The 16,699-nt window shown below is 49.0% G+C and overlaps 1 protein-coding gene across 1 annotated transcript in view; it reads left to right on the top strand.

Annotated features, from left to right (window-relative positions):
- The window catches only part of REV3L (REV3 like, DNA directed polymerase zeta catalytic subunit), a 422,230-nt gene that overhangs the window by 178,000 nt on the left and 227,531 nt on the right, over positions 1–16,699 (top strand). Inside the window, exon 4 of the mRNA XM_082249080.1 lies at positions 15,531–15,691. Within this exon, the coding sequence (XP_082105206.1) occupies positions 15,531–15,691 (161 nt within the window). The remainder of the gene's footprint in view (positions 1–15,530; positions 15,692–16,699) is intronic.

The following is a 16,699-nucleotide window of genomic DNA, read 5'->3' as shown; positions in this document are numbered from 1 at the left end:
ACAGTATACAGATACATTTACTGATCACTGTATTGGTGTCACTTGTGACTTCAGTTAGTTTGAGATACAGTGATAGTTAGAGGGAGTCCCAGATAGGTTTAGGGTACCCCCCATATATCCCTTAATAAAGATTTAACCCCCTGATCACCCCAAGTTAACCCCTTCATTGCCCTGTCACAGTGTCACTATTATAGTGTACAGATCTTTTTTTCAACACACACACACACACACACACACACACACACACACACACACACACACACACACACACACACACACACACACACACACACACACACACACACACACACACACACACACACACACACACACACACACACACACACACACACACACACTAAACACCTCCAAAAATTACAATTTTTTTTTTCTCTTTTGTTCACTGACAGACTCAGCTTCAATTCTTTAGACCTGTGGGCTTATGCTCTCTCTCTAGGAGTAGGACTAGGCAGAACCTTTTTGGTTACGCCCCTGGGGCAGTCCCAGAGGGTATACCATCACTTCCTGCTGTAAGACCAGTTTGTAACAAGCAGTGTCAGAAGAACAAATAACTCAACCCCAACCGAGGGGCCACTGCTGTGTCAGAGAACTTCAGAGAAAAGGATTTTACGGTAAGACAAAAATCCAGTTTTCTCTTTCGTTCACTGACAGACAGAGCTTCAATTTTTCAGACCAGTGGGATGTCCCAAAGCAGTGTCAACATGAGAGGTGGGAAAAAGCACAGCAAACGCAGAATTCCCAAAAAGGCTAAACCTAGCCAACCAGGTAACAACAGGAGCTCAACTAGGAATAACTGGAGCTCACCACCAGGAAACATTTTCACCCTCAAGAAGTGGAAGCCTCCGCAACCACAGCCTCCAAAACTTTGCGGCCAAATGCTGCATCCGAAGATGCAAGTACATCCACCTTATAAAATTTTGTGAATGTGTGTACAGACGACCAAGTAGCCTCTTTGCACACCTGAACCCCTGACGCCTGATGACAGAAGGCCCAGGAGGCACTGAGCGCCCTCGTAGAATGCACTTTAACAGGGAAAGGAGGAACCTGACCCTTAATGGAGTAGACCTGCACCACCGTCTGCCTGATCCACTTGGAAATGGTCGCAGCAGATGCGGCCTGCCCCTTACGAGGTCCATCAGTAAAGAACAAACAAAAAATTGGATTTCCTAATCGGTTCATTCACCGCCAGGTAAACCCGAATCGCCCTTACCACTTTCAAAGAATGTAAGGCAATTTCCTTAGGATGTGTAGGCTTAGGGGCATAGGGACTGTAACACAATGTCTTCATTCAGATGAATCCCAGAGACAACATTAGGAAAGAATGTCTGACAGGGTAGCAACACCACTTTGTCCCTATGAATCACCAAGTAAGGTGACTGACAGGACAACGCAGCCAACTCCGACACGCGATGTGCGGAAGTAATAGCTATTAAGAAAGCCACCTTCTGCGACATTGTGTGCAGAGGAATTTCTCTAATATTTTCAAAGGGAGGCCTTTGAAGCACCGGCCGAACCAAATTGAGATCCCACGGAGGTACCGGGGATCACACCGGAGAAGCCAGATGGCAAAATCTCTGCACAAAAGTGTGAACCAAGAACTTCGCTGCCAACGGCCTTTGGAAAAAAAATAGCCAAGGGGGAATCCTGGCCCTTGATGTTGCCCAGTGCCAAACGTTGCTCTGCACCCAATTGTAGAAACCCCCCCCCCCCCCCCCCGCGCGACTCACACTAAGTAATGTACGCCTTCCAAACTCTATAAACCTTCCTGGAAGTAGATTTCCTAACCTTCAACAGTGTAGGTATCGCCGACTACTAAAGCCCTCTCTTTCAGCACCTGGCTTTTCAATAGCCGCGCCGTTAAAGCCAGCGACCGTAAAGCAGGATGGAAGATTGGTCCCCAAGACTGGAGATCTTCCTTGAGAGGAAGTTTCCTAGGGACGTCTGCTACCAGCCTTACCAGGCCTGCGTACCAAGACCGGCGAGCCCAGTCTGGTGCCACCAGAATGACTGGAATTTCTTCTACTTCAAATCTACGTAGCAGTCTCGACATAAGTTGTATTTGAGGAAAGGCGTAAATCAGACGATACTGACCCCAAGGGGCCACCAGAGCGTCTGCAGCGTTGGCCAGAGGATCCTTAGACCTGGACCTGAACCTCTGCACCTTTCTGTTGAGACAGGAAGCCAGCAGGTCCACATCGGGGGTTCCACACCGAAGACACAGTTGATGGAAAACCTCTGGGTGAAAGCACATTCTCCCAGATCCAACGTCTGCCGACTGAGATAGTCTGCTTGCCCCCCGGAATGTGCACAGCAGAGAGGGCCGGAACATATTGTTCTGCCCGCCTCAAGATGCTGGGCACTTCCGGGCCGCCAGGGCACTCTTTGTGCTCCCCTTGATGATTTACATATGCACAGCCGTAGCATTGTCCGATTGTATCCGCACAGGGCGTCCCTGCAGATGATCTGTCCATTGAGACTAAGTCTGATCACCCTAATTTCCAGGATGTTGATCAGCAACCTGGACTCTTCCCGAGTCCAGACACCTTGGGCCGAACACACTCCCAAGACACCTCCCTATCCGGAGAGACTGGCATACGTGGTGTTTGCAGTCCAATACAGGGGAAGAAAATATTTTCCCAGACGTAGAGCCAGGGAGCAGAGCCACCACAGGAGAGACTCCCTCGAACCCTGACGCGACAGAACCCAATTGTCCAAAGACAGCGGATGCTTGTTCCATTTGATAATAATTTCCCTTTGAAAAGGTCTGGTGTGGAACTGCACAAATGGAACCGCCTCGAAGGTGGAGACCATCAGACCCAGCACTTGCATGCAGTCCTGAGTCATGGTTGATGGTTGGACAACAGGAGCCGAACAGCATCCTGTAGCTTCAGAAGTTTTGTCTGAGGAAGAAACACCCGGGCTGACGCTGACTCCAGCGTCAGACCCATGTAGTCCAACTTTGTGGATGGAGACAGTGCCCATTTCAGAAAATTCAGTGTCCACCCATACTCCTGCAGACTTCACACCGTAACGTCCAAGTTGGCTCCTAGAGCCAAGGAAGACTCTGCCCCCAAGAAGTAGATCATCCAGGTAACCAAGTACCGCAATTCCCTTCTGCCGTAACAAGGCCAACACTGGGGCCAAAACCTTTTTGAACACTCAAGGAGCTGAAGCGAGACCAAAGGGTAATGCCACGAATTGAAAGTGCTCCTCGCCCACGCCAAAACAAAGAAAATGCTGATGCCCAACATAAATTGGAATATGAAGGTAAATGTCCTAGAGATTGATCAAAGACAGCAGATCTCCTTGATGAAGGAAAGCTACTACTGTGCGGATGGACTCCATCTGAAATTTCTGAACCCACAGAAAGTGGTCCAGAGCCTTGAGATTCAAGATTGGACGAACCTTGCCTTCCTTCCTTCCTGGGAATTGAAAACGGATTTGAATAAAAACCTTGGAAATGTTCTGTCTCTGGAACCGGCACAATAACTCCTTGTGCTAACAAGTCCTGCACTGCTTCGTAGAGGCCCTGTAGCCGCTCTGGAGACAGGCGTAAGTTGGAAGGAAAGAACCTTGCCGGAGGCAAGGATCGAAACTCGATCCTGTAACCAAACCGAATCAGTTTGTGGACCCATTTGTCCTGAATAAGCAAGGCCTGCGACAGGACTCACCCTCACTTTTAGATTGTCACTAGTCAGTGGGGTTCCCTGAGCCACATTGTTGATATCCCTTTGAGGAGTCTCCTCTGAAGAAACGAACGGTTCCACCGTGGACTCTCAGGTTTCCAGGCTAAATAAGGCCACGCCTTTGTTGATGAAAGATTCCCCGTCTTTTAAGGACCCCGTTCACAAAAGAGCTGAAGCCCTGGTCTGGTACCTCTTCACTGTGGCTGGTGTGCTATCACCTTGGTATCCCAGACCTTAATGGAATGGGCTAAGATTTTGCTCCAGGATCTGAAGGGGAGTCAAAAACCTTCTGAGCTGGCGGATCAGTTGATCCAAGGGTTACAGTATATTTGTGATGCATTCCTGGATGCGGCCCCTTTGGCCAGCAGGGTTCCTGTGACTGTGGCTATCATTCGCCGCATGATCTGGTTGAAGTACTGGTCAGCTGACCAGGCTTCTAAAAAGGTACTGACTGATCTTCCTTTTGTAGGTGATCGTCCATTCGGTGCCTCTATGGAAGAGATCATTGCGGACCTTACGGGGTGCAAGAGTACATTGCTTCTGCAGGCTGCGAAGAGCAAGGAACCTCACCGTAAGCGGGGTCCCTTCTCTTCAGCTCAAAAGTGGCCCTTTCGTCTGGCTGCCTCCCAGGAAAAGGGCTTGAGATCCAACCGTAACTTTGCAGGAGGCTCCAAGAGACCTTGGAATGGTAAGTCCAAAGCAGGCGCTTCTGCTTCCGCAGACAATCCTTCCCCAGCCTGTAGGGGTGCCCTCACCCGCGTCTGGGGTGGGAGGAATGTCTTTGCTTTTTTCCGGATCCGTGGACCTTGCTTATTCAAATGACCCCTTTTCGGAAAGTAGACACTAGAGATCGACCGATTATCGGCAAAGCCGATATATTGAGGGCCGATATGCACTTTCCCCGATATATTGGAATCGGCCCCGGCGGTTACCAATTATTGCCGATATTGTCGTGACGTCATCGTGTATGTTGCACCTCCGCGCACTGGGACAGCTTCTTCCTTCTTAGGCTGCCTCCCTCAGCCTCGTCTGGAGTTGGGACAGTGAGTGTACATACACTACAGTCACAGTGCACAGTGTGTTTAACACAGCCGCCGCGGCCACAACACCCACAGCCAGCCAGCCACACACACACACACACACACACACACACACACCCACTGGCCTGTACCAGCCAGACACAGGCGCTAGCCAGCCACAGGCTTTGGGCTTATAGCAGCCAGTCAGCCACCCACCCACCACACAGGGTGCCAGCCAGCCACCCATCACAGGGTGCCAGCCAGCCACCCATCACAGGGTGCCAGCCAGCCACCCATCACAGGGTGCCAGCCAGCCACCCACCACAGGGTGCCAGCCAGCCACCCACCACAGGGAGCCAGCCTGCCACCCACCACAGGGAGCCAGCCTGCCACCCACCACAGGGAGCCAGCCTGCCACCCACCACAGGGAGCCAGCCTGCCACCCACCACAGGGTGCCAGCCAGCCACCCACCACAGGGTGCCAGCCAGCCACCCACCCACCACAGGGTGCCAGACAGTTTTTTTTTTTTTTTTCAGCCTATATTCAATTTCAGTAGTGTCTTTCAAATTTCAATGGAGATGGATGCAGATAGAAAAGTGATGCAAGGATCCCACACTGGGGAGTAGTACATTGGAGAAATGTTACTAGGAAGGCATGCTAGGAAAAATGGGGAATCGCCAAAGACCGAGTGATTGATGCTTGTGCTTCGAAACAGCGGAGCGAACATGGTGAAAAGAATGAGACTTGCTGAAGTGTCAGACCTCAGTTGCATGGCACACACCCTCCAACTTGTGGTAAATGGTCTGTCAAACCAGAGAGCTTTGCGGGGCATTTTATGTTATCTTGGCATTTAATGGCCTCCGAAACTGTGATAGGTAGTGAGGAGTGAAACCAACAATTTATGCCCTTTGAAAGCCTGAAGGCAGTGATTAGTTTCATACATAGGCTCCCAAAAAGTCTCACACATGGGGTATCCTCATACCCAGGAGAAGCAGCAGAATGTATTTTGGGGTGTAATTCCACAAGTATCCATGGCATGTGTGTGCAATATATCATTTCAATGACCACTTTGTGTAAAACCCTTTTTCTCTTACGTCCTCCGACAGTCGCCACCCCTCCATATTCGTCACTATGGGGTAATTGACCTTTACTCCGTAGGAGTAGCTAGGCAACAGAATATGTCAATATTAAAGCTTTTAGCATATCCCACCCCCAGGGGGTGGTCCCCTCAGTCAATACCCTCCTGCTTCCTGTATCCATACCTCAGTTTCATTGTCTAGCTTTCAGGAGTTAGCAGGCTGTTTCTGTGCTGGGGCTTTTTGTCTCAGCCTTTATCTTCTTTTTGATTTTATTTGAGTGTTTTTTTTCTCTATCTTTACTTAGCTGTTTGTTTCTCCAGCTTTAGTTAGTTCTTCTGATGAAGAGGATCGTACGGGCTGGGTCTCGGGCTGGCCCCCCTGGTCGCAGGTTGTGGGCCAGTGGCTTCCCAGCCTGCCATCGAGCGTTCAGTCAGGTTTTTCTCCTGGCGTGTGTGAACGACCCATCCCTGTTCGATACAGGGATGCTGCGGTGAGGTGGCTACCTCATTGGACGCCATGCGGTTTCGCACCGCAGTTCTGCTGCGTCCTGGCTGCGACTCTCCCTGCCCTCTGTGCAGCGGCTTGATCGCTTGGGCGGGCTCCCCACGCCATTTAGAAGGTAAGTGTATCTGTGTGGGGACCTGTCTGTTTAGGGGGTGTCAGTCTGGGACTGTGTAACCCTGCTTCTGTACACACTATTGGGCTCCCTGTCTGTTTTGGCTGCATTCTGTGGGCTGCAAGGAGGGGGGCCATACTGCACTGTTTCTGTGTTCAGACTGTGTGCTTTTATTACTGTGTGACAGGCTGTATGCTGCGGGGCATGATTTGATCGTGTTTGTGCATACATGCGGCGGCCGCTGCTGCGGTCCGGCATTTTTTATTATACTGCAGGTGTGTGATGGTGTTTTACTATGTGCGGGGAGCGGCGTTTTTGGCGCCAAGCTCCGCCATTTTGGCGGCGATCGCTCCTGCCTCATGTTAGCACTGTTAGATCTCTGCCTTTACTTCCTCCCCCGGCGGCCATTTTTTTGTAGCCTTCCATAGGCTTTATAGGAGCGGCCTTTATTGCGTCACTTCCTTTTCCCTGGGCACACCGATCGATACAGCAGCAGCAGTGATCTCTCCAGGTTTTTACCCTCTTTATTCCTGTATTCCTTGCCTGAGTTTGTATTTTTCCCTGTGGGGGTCGGCTTGTGCTGGTGTGTGTGTGTGCGGTGGGCTGCGCTCGCCACGCTTTTAAAGGGGCAGTTACCCTTTTTTTCTCTGGCAAACTTTTGGGGGCATGGATTCTCAGGAAAGCAAATTTCCTCCCACTTTACTGGGAGGCCAAGGGGCTGCTGCTGTTTCCCCTTAGGGGGGCGATTTGGCCACCATTGTGGCTAACCTGGTTGCTCAGGTGCAGATGCTTGTGGCTGCTCAATCCACAAAACGGCCCAGAGTTTCAATCTCCTCTGATTCAGAGGGCGATGGTGATAGGGCTGCTATGGCTGGGGTCCCCTTATCGGGGTCCCGTTCGTCCCTGGGTCGGAAGGGGAGGCAGAGGTTGAAGGGGTTGATGATTCCCCCCCTGGCTCGTCTGAAGAGCTTGCAATCATGGATGAATTGGTTGCTTCTATCAAACAAACGCATTTGCAGGATGAACCGTGTCCGCCTGCCGTCCTGGCTTCTTATGGGACGCAGCGGAGACGCAAAACGTCACAGGTTTTCCCTTGCACTGAGGATTTTCAGCGCGCTGTTAGTGAACAGTGGCGCAATCTAAAAAAGCCTTTTGCTGTGCCCAGTAGGTTCAAGCTGCGTTATCCTTTCACGCCCGCCACTGATGAACGCTGGTGTGTGCCACCTCAGGTGGATCACGCGGTGGCGGTTTTGAATAAATCCACTGTGATTCCGGCAGAGGATACCCCGGTGTTCCGGGACCCTATGGACAGGAGACTGGAGTCTCTTGCCCGCCATACTTACTCGGTTACCGGTTCCATGCTAAAAGCTATTTTTGCTTCCCTTATGGCAGCTCAGGCTGTCGCGGATTGGACGCAGGTGCTCAGGCGCGTCCTGGTGGCTGATTCTGCCCCGCCGACAACGTTGGCTATGGTGGATCAAATTCATCAGGGTGTCATGTATTTGTGTGATGCGGAATTAGATGCAATTCCTTTGGCTGCACGTGTGCACAGCGTGGCGGTGTTGACACGCCGTTTGATTTGGCTGAAATGTTGGTCTGTGGACCAGTCTTCTCACAAAACTTTATCAAATTTGCCCTATACGGGATCTCACCTTTTTGGCGACTCACTAGATTCGCTGATAAAGGGGATCTCTGGGGGTAAGAGCACGCTCTTGCCCCAATCTCACAAGGCTAAGGGTGCTCAAGGTAAGAAGCATGCTTCGTTTAGGCCCTCTCAGGGGTCCTTTCGTGCCTTTCGGTCGCACTATAAGGGCAAGCCCTTCAAAGGTCAAGGCTCCCAAAAGAAGCCGTGGACAGGTAAGCAGAAGTCCGGCCAGTCCGGGTCCGCTGCCCATAACAACGCAGCCTGAAGGGGCGCCCTCACCCAGTTCTGGGGTGGGGGGACGTTTGCTCGGTTTTCTTCGACCCTGGCTGGCCCGCGTTCGGGACAGGTGGGTTCAGGAGATCGTTCGGTCCGGGTACAAGATCGAGTTCCTATCTCGGCCGGCGAACAGGTTTTTTCCCTCAAACCTTCAACTGTCTCCGGAGCGTTTGCGGAATCTGCACCTGGCGGTGCGGGACCTGCGGGCTCAGGGAGTGGTGGTTCCGGTGCCTCATCGGGACAGATTTCGGGGGTTTTATTCAAATCTGTTCACTGTGCCCAGGAAGGAGGGCAAGGTACGTCCAATTCTGGACTTAAAAGCTCTGAACCGCTTTGTGCGGGTTCGCAAGTTCCGCATGGAATCCCTGCGCTCGGTAGTGGCTGCTCTAGTTCCGGGAGAATTCATGGCATCCATCGACTTGAAGGATGCGTACCTTCACATCCCCATTTTTGAGGGTCACCAAAGGTGCCTTCGTTTCGCCATTGCGGAGGATCATTACCAACTCGTGGCGTTACCCTTCGGTCTCGCTTCGGCTCTGCGGGTGTTCACCAAGGTGCTTGCACCGGTTCTGGCCTTATTGAGAGCCCAGGGTATCTCAATCCTGGGGTATCTGGACGACATTCTGGTTCGGTCTGCGACCAGTCAGGGTCTGGTGAACGACTTGTCCGTCACGATGCAGACTCTGCAGGAGTTTGGTTGGACGATAAACTTCCCAAAATCGACGCTGTGCCCGTCGGTTCGTCTTCCCTATCTGGGAATGATCCTGGACTCTGTTCAGGCAAAAGTTTTCCTACCGGAAGACAAGCTCAAGACTCTTCAGGACAAAGTCAGGTCCCTTCGGGACGTTCTGTGCTCATCCCTCCGGACGGGCATGCGGTGTCTAGGTTTGATGGTCTCGGCTTTCGAGGCGATTCCCTTTGCCCAGTTTCACACGAGGGGTCTCCAGGCGGAGATCCTGTCCAGGTGGGACGGGCGACCACAATCTCTGGATCTTCAGATCTCGTTGAGTCCTCGCACCAGAAGGGATCTTCTGTGGTGGCTGCAGTCCCCGGCGGTGTCGGGGGGCAAGTCTTTCCGTCCGCTTTCTTGGACGGTGATCACCACAGATGCCAGCCTGTCGGGCTGGGGGGGTGTTCTGGGCTTTCTGTCCGCCCAGGGTACTTGGTGGGAGGGGGAATCCTCACTTCCGATCAACATTCTGGAATTGCGGGCGATAAATCTCTGCCTTCGACGTTGGACGGACAGGCTTCAGGGCCGTCCGGTTCGGGTGCAGACGGACAATGCCACAGCGGTGGCCTACATCAACCACCAAGGGGGCACCAGGAGTGCCCGAGCGGCTCGGGAGGTGGCCGACATTCTGTCCTGGGCCGAGACGCACGTCCCGGCAATTACGGCGGTTCACATTCCGTGGGTGGAGAACTGGCAGGCGGATTATCTGAGTCGCCAAACCCTGGACCAGGGGGAATGGTCGCTCCACCCGGACGTCTTCCAGATGTTGTGCGCGAAGTGGGGTCTCCCGGATGTGGACCTGTTCGCGTCTCGTCTGAACAACAAGGTGGGGAGGTTCGTGGCGAGAACGCGCGATCCTCGAGCAGACGCGTCGGACGCGTTAGTGGCTCCGTGGCATCAGTATCGACTGATGTATGCGCTCCCACAGATTCAATTGATATCCCGGTTCCTTCGCAGGTTGTCCTCGGAACCAAAAACGGTGATTCTGGTGGCGCCAGACTGGCCCCGCCGGTCTTGGTACGCAGACCTCGTGAATCTGGCGGTCGGCGCTCCATGGCGTCTGCCTCTTCGAGAAGATCTTCTGTCTCAAGGACCGATATTCCATCCTGCTTTACAGTCGCTGGCTTTGATGGCCTGGCTGTTGAAACCGAGGTCCTGAAGGATAGGGGTCTTTCCCCGGAGGTCATTCATACTTTGATCAATGCTAGAAAGGCCTCTTCGGGGAAGATATACTACCGTACTTGGAAGGCCTATTTTGTCTGGTGTGAGTCCAGGGGGTTTTCCCCTCGCTCATACTCGGTGTCTAGGGTGTTGTCTTTCCTTCAAACGGGTGTGGACCAGCGTTTGGCGTTGGCCACGATTAAGGGTCAGGTTTCTGCGCTGGCCATTCTTTTTCAACGCCCTGTGGCGTCTAATTCTCTGGTTGGCACCTTTGTTCAAGGGGTGCGACACCTGGTCCCTCCTCGGAGGGAGCCTTTGCCTCCGTGGGACTTGAACCTCGTTCTGTCCGTGTTACAACATGCTCCTTTTGAAAAGATCAGGGAGATCTCGTTGCCTCTGTTGTCCAAGAAGGTCGGCGATCACTTCAGCTCGCAGAGTATCGGAGCTGGCAGCTTTGTCCTGCAGGTCTCCGTATCTGGTGCTCCACTTGGATAAGGTGGTCTTGCGACCTAATCCTTCTTTTCTTCCGAAAAGGATTTCGGAATTTCACCTCAATGAGGACATTGTCTTGCCTTCACTTTGCGCGAAGCCTAAGCATCCGAAGGAGGTGGCTTTACATTCCTTGGATGTTGTTCGGGCGATCAGGGTTTACCTGTCAGCAACTAAATCTTTTCGCAAGACGGATTCCCTCTTTGTCCTTCCTGAGGGACCTCGGAAGGGCTTGGCGGCGTCGGCTTCTGCCATCGCCAAATGGATCAGACAGACTATTGAGCAGGCATATGCTTTGAAGGGAAAAGTTCCCCCTATGCCTGTGAAGGCGCACTCTACCAGATCTCTGCATACGTCTTGGGCCTGTCATCATAGGGCTTCTGTGACCCAGGTGTGTAAGGCGGCGACTTGGTCGTCCGTTCACACCTTCTCAAAGTTCTACAAAGTGGATGTTCAGGCATCGGCAGATGCTTCCTTTGGCCGCAAGGTTCTTAGTGCGGCAGTACCTTAGGGTCCCTTGTTTTTGGGTCCTTGGCTGTTTGGGATGTTTTTTATCCCTGAGTTTTTTTTGTTTTTCCTGGGTTGTTGCTCCTGTTGAGCAAGGTTTTTTCATGCTGCCCAGCTGGTTTCCTTCCTTTGGTAAGGTTCCTTTCTCTGGTATGGGTCCTGCGTTGCCTTGGGCGCGGCTGCGTTTCCCACCCCTCATGTTTGCACTGCTTTGGGACGTCCCCATAGTGACGAATATGGAGGGGCGGCGACTGTCGGAGGACGTAAGAGAAAACTGAATTTTTGTAAAATCTTACCTGTAAAATTCCTTTCTCTGAGTCCTCCGACAGTCGCCGCCCCCGCCCCTCTTTTGGGGTTTATGTACTCTACTGCTATTCTACTGAAACTGAGGTATGGATACAGGAAGCAGGAGGGTATTGACTGAGGGGACCACCCCCTGGGGGTGGGATATGCTAAAAGCTTTAATATTGACATATTCTGTTGCCTAGCTACTCCTACGGAGCAAAGGTCAATTACCCCATAGTGACGAATATGGAGGGGCGGCGACTGTCGGAGGACTCAGAGAAAGGAATTTTACAGGTAAGATTTTACAAAAATTCAGTTTTTTTTTGTTTTGTCATTTTTCAAACACCATAAAATTATTATTAAATATTCAATAGACTCAACATGCCTTTGAGGAAATTCGTTGGGGTGTCTACTTTCCAAAATGGGGTAATTTCGGGGTGGGGGGGGTTGTACTGCCCTGCCATTTTAGTACTTCAAGAAATGAGATAGTCAGAAAGTAAAAGCTGCGTAAATTCCAGTATATACAACATTGTTTTTAGACGCAATAACTTTTGCGTAAACCAATAAATATACGCCTATTGAGATTTTTTTTTTTATCAAAGCCCTGTAGCTAAATACATTTTGGCCTAAATGTATGACAAAAATGTAGTTTATTGGATATTTTTTTATAAGAAAGTAGAAAATTAATTTTTATTTTTTATATCGCAAAAAATAAAAACCGCAGAGGTGATTAAATGCCACCAAAAGAAAGCTCTATTTGTGGGAAAAAAGGACGTAAATTTTGTTTGGGTACAGCATTGCATGACTGCGCAATTGTCAGTCACGCAGTGCCAAATTGCAAAATATGGCCTGATCATTAAGGGGGTAAATCCTTCCGGTCCAGAAGTGGTTAAAGGAGCTCCAGGCTCCTTCAGAAAAATTAGGTCAGCAGCTGCAATTACTGTAGCTGCTGACTTTTAAAAAAGGACAATTACCTGTCCCGGATCCCGCAATGTCCTGACAGGAGTCGGGATCTCTAGTAAGGGAAACAGGAAGTGCAGCCTTGCGGTTTCACAGCCTGTTTCCTATTGCGTGTGCGTGAATCGCATCACTTTTTGAATGGTCCCAAAGTCTTCTTGGACCTGTGATGTGTCCCAGAGGAATGCGTGGAAGTGAGGGGGGGTTTAATTTCTGTCTCAGTTCGCTGCCACAATCTGAGCAGGAAGTGGGAAAGGGTACCTGTCTAAATCAGGTACCCGCTAATCCCCCCTCAAAAAAAAAAAAGTGTGACATGTGGGGTGGGGAGGGGGGGTGTGTGGCAGACGCAGCACTACAAAGTGCCTTGCATTAGAAGAATTGGATCTCTCTGACTTCAGTCTAACCAGACTGTCTGTTACTCTATAAATTCCTCTAATACCGTTCTATGGAAAGCAGTAGGTTTAAAGAGCACACCAAACGCTTAAGATATCTTCTTTATTAACTTCAACTTTTCTTCATAGATAACAGTGACACTTTTGCAGCAGACAGTCCATGTACAACATGTGCTGAATAAAGTATAATAGTGGATATATTTCTCTCTCTATTGCTGTTTGAGTTTGTTTGCCTGGGTTTGGTTTTGAGTTGTTAGAGTTGTTTGGGTTTGTTCGATAGTTTGAATTCGATATAACTTTTGAAGTTTGATAGTTTGTTTGTTTGGTGGAACTACAAGTGAACACATAACTAGTTCAGTATACAGCTCTAATCACATTACTTACAATAGGAACATGTATAACTGTTAATTACCTATTTTTGGCCACTTGCTTCCATAAAACTGCTCTGTGGATCTGTGTGTCTATTCAGTTCTCTTGCTCTGTAGTGGAATGAGAGGGCTGGCTGAAGCATGAGGCTTCAGAGAAAAAATGGGTGTAAGGCTGGCTGTAATTGGCCAAGACTGTTGCTGAGTGTGAGATTGGCTGTGATTGGCCACAAACTCCTTATGGGTAATAAAGTTTAACTCTGTGCTTTCTGGTTTCAACTCTGCTGTGTCTAAGCTTACCTTACATGCATACAAATTAATCTTACAGGCATATTTTTCCTTTGCTTCTGTGAACACAATATACAATTGTTATATGACATCCAAACATGAAATCACAGTAAAAAACTCTGCTTTTGTCTCTCACGTATAAACATATGCACTGTATTGAGGTTATTAACAGGTCTAGCTGTATATGCATGTAGGTCATATTAGCAACCTAGGACAGGTTCTAGCTGGCAAGCTACAGGGTGCAAACAAGCGGAGCTTCCCCTAATGGGTGGGATTCCGCTTAAAAAACATGAGTGCTTTAGAACAAATCCATATGATGGTTTGCTCAGCCTAAAGGACTGCTTATAAATATGCCCTAGCCCTGGCAATACCACTACCTTAACCACTTGCCTACTGGGCACTTAAACTCACCTCCTGCCCAGGCCAATTTTTAGCTTTCAGCGCTGTTGCAATTTGAATGACAATTGCGCGGTCATGCAACACTGTACCTAAAATGAATTTTTTATCTTTTGGTTTTTTTTTTTTTCAAACTAATAGAGCTTCCTTTTAGTGGTATTTAATCACTACTGGGGGTTTTATTTTTTGCTGAACAAACAAAAAAAGACCGAAAATTTTGAAAAAAAAAAAAACATTTTTTTTATAGTATGTTATAAAATTTTGCAAACAGGTAATTTTTCTCCTTCATTGATGTGCGCTGATGAGGCAGCCCTGATAGGCACTGTTGGGCACTGATAAGGTGGCACTGATAAGGTGGCAATGATGAGCGGCACTGAAGGGCACTGGTAGGTGGCGCTGAAGGGCACTAATAGGCGGCACTCATGGGCACTGATGAGCACTAATAAGTGGCACTGATGGGTGGCACTGATGGGCAATGATAGGCACTGGTAGGGAACACTTATGATGGGGCACTGATAGGTGGCACTGGTGAGTACTCATAGGAGGCCCTAGTGGGCACTGGCTGGTGGGCACTGGTAGGTGGCACTGATGGGTGGCAATGATGAGCAGCACTGAAGGGCACTAATAGGCGGCACTCATGGGCACTGATAAGCACTAATAGGTGGCACTGATGGGCAGTGATAGGCACTGGTAGGGAACACTTATGATGGGGCACTGATAGGTGGCACTGGTGAGTACTGATAGGGGGCACTAGACGGCACTGGTAGGTGGCGCTTGTGGGCACTGGTAGGTGGCACTTGTGGGCACTGGTAGGTGGCACTGGGGGCACAAATTATCCCTCTCCTCTTCGGGGACCGATGTACCTCTGACAGCAGCCGGCGATCATTGTTTTGTTCTCCTCACACTGACAGTGTGAGGAGAAAAAAACAGCTGATTGCTGGCTGCTGTTTACTTTACATGATCAGCTGTCATTAGCTGACAGCTGATCACGTGGTAAGGGGGGGGGGGGTCGCCCCTGATCTCCGATCTGTGATCAGGTGAGTCTCATGGACTCGCTGGTCACAGAGCAAGCCGGACGCGCTCCACAGGGAGCACTCAGGCTGCTTGTTGCAGAGAGGACGTCATTATACGCCCTCCCGGCAATTCAGGTCCGCGCTGTAGCTGTCATTCGGCTATAGTGCGGATGCCAAGTAGTTAAAAAAAAAAAAAAATGCAGTATTCTTAAATGCCTCCAAATTCTGTTCGAGCAGTATGCTTTGCACATTTAGTACCAGCTCCTTGAGGACATTTATTTGCTTTGGGACTCTGAACCAAGCCAAGTTCTGTTCATTCAAATTATTGTATATTAAAAATAAAAACTGTTCTTGGAGAAGGAGCCACCAAGACTCGTCCATGTGACTTTGCTTTCACGGGCTTCAAAGCATTGAAACAAAATTATACAAGTGTAGATTATTTCTAGAGATGTCCTACTGTTGGCAATCAGTAAAAATTTAACTGGGGTTCTAATTGCACTACAAAATCTTCTTTTACTTTAACTTGAAAAGACTTTAGCTTTTGGATGTACTACGCCAAACATTTTGTAATCCTAGTGTGTGTATCTTGTTTTTTCTTAACCAGAGTGAGTGAACTGCTGCAAGGTGGAGCTGTAATGAATAAATGTTACCAGCCTCACGAGGCCCATGTCCCCTACCTTCTACAGCTCTTCATAGACTACAATTTATATGGAATGAATCTGATAAATCTCGCTGCTGTGAAGTTCCGACGGGCACGGAGAAAAGGTAACCCTGGGTGCTTTTTCTGCATCATGACGTCACAAATTTTCATGATTCAGTAGAACTTTTATGAAATAATGACAGTCAGTGCTAATGTATTATAGAATTGTATAAACTTTTGAAGGACATGTTTTGGATTTTGATATGAATGTGTTTATAGGATGTCTTTTTATCCGAGCTACAGTTTTTTTGACCTGCATCATGTTTGAAATCATGGACACTGACCAAATTAAATACAAAGGATGAGAGAATAACGACTCCTATTACATGGCTTTTCTGTTGGGTTTCTTCCACATAGGATCTGTGTAAACCTAAAGAATGTAATCCTTACATTTCCAAAATATCTAAAATTAGAAGACAATTTCTTCTTTGAATTGTCTCCCTAGCATTCTGTAAAAGACTACATCACTGATGCTGTGTGAATGCAGGCAAGTCATGATCTATTAATAAGAGGTCATGTAGCAGCTGCTCCACCTCCAGGCTGCTGCCTGTCACTTAGTGCATCTGGAATTGATTTAGCGTTCATTCTGGTCAAACAGTACTGAGTCATGCTAAGCTTGCTCTGAATTCTTGTTTCCATGGAGCTGTTTGTGAAACTTTCAGTCAAGTTCTCCAAAGGACACAATCCAGAAGTATTTTTCCCGTAGCGCTGACCTCCACTTAGTGTTGTTACTGTGCTTCTCTAGGATGGTTACAGTTAAGGATGTATCAGAGGTTCCAGAAAATTGTATATCTACATTTTTTTTAAATTTTATTTCCTTTAAACTTTGTATTAGTACAACAGAATGTAAAACATGTTTTGCCCATGCGCACTCTCTTTTTTTCAGTGATCCCTATATTAAAAGAATATTAGGCAATAAGTACTATGTAATAGCATTATAATTTACATTTTTGAGTGGCATGAATTGTGATAGCATAACTCATGTGCGGATCCCTTCCTAAAGCCGGTCATAGACAATTAGAATTTTTGGCTGGTTCAGGGGAAACTGACTGAGGTTTTAACCATGTATGGGC

This window comes from Pelophylax lessonae (genome assembly GCF_965119305.1).
Source record: "Pelophylax lessonae genome assembly, chromosome: 3".
Lineage (NCBI taxonomy): Eukaryota > Metazoa > Chordata > Amphibia > Anura > Ranidae > Pelophylax > Pelophylax lessonae.
This window is presented reverse-complemented; position numbering and strand designations above follow the sequence as displayed.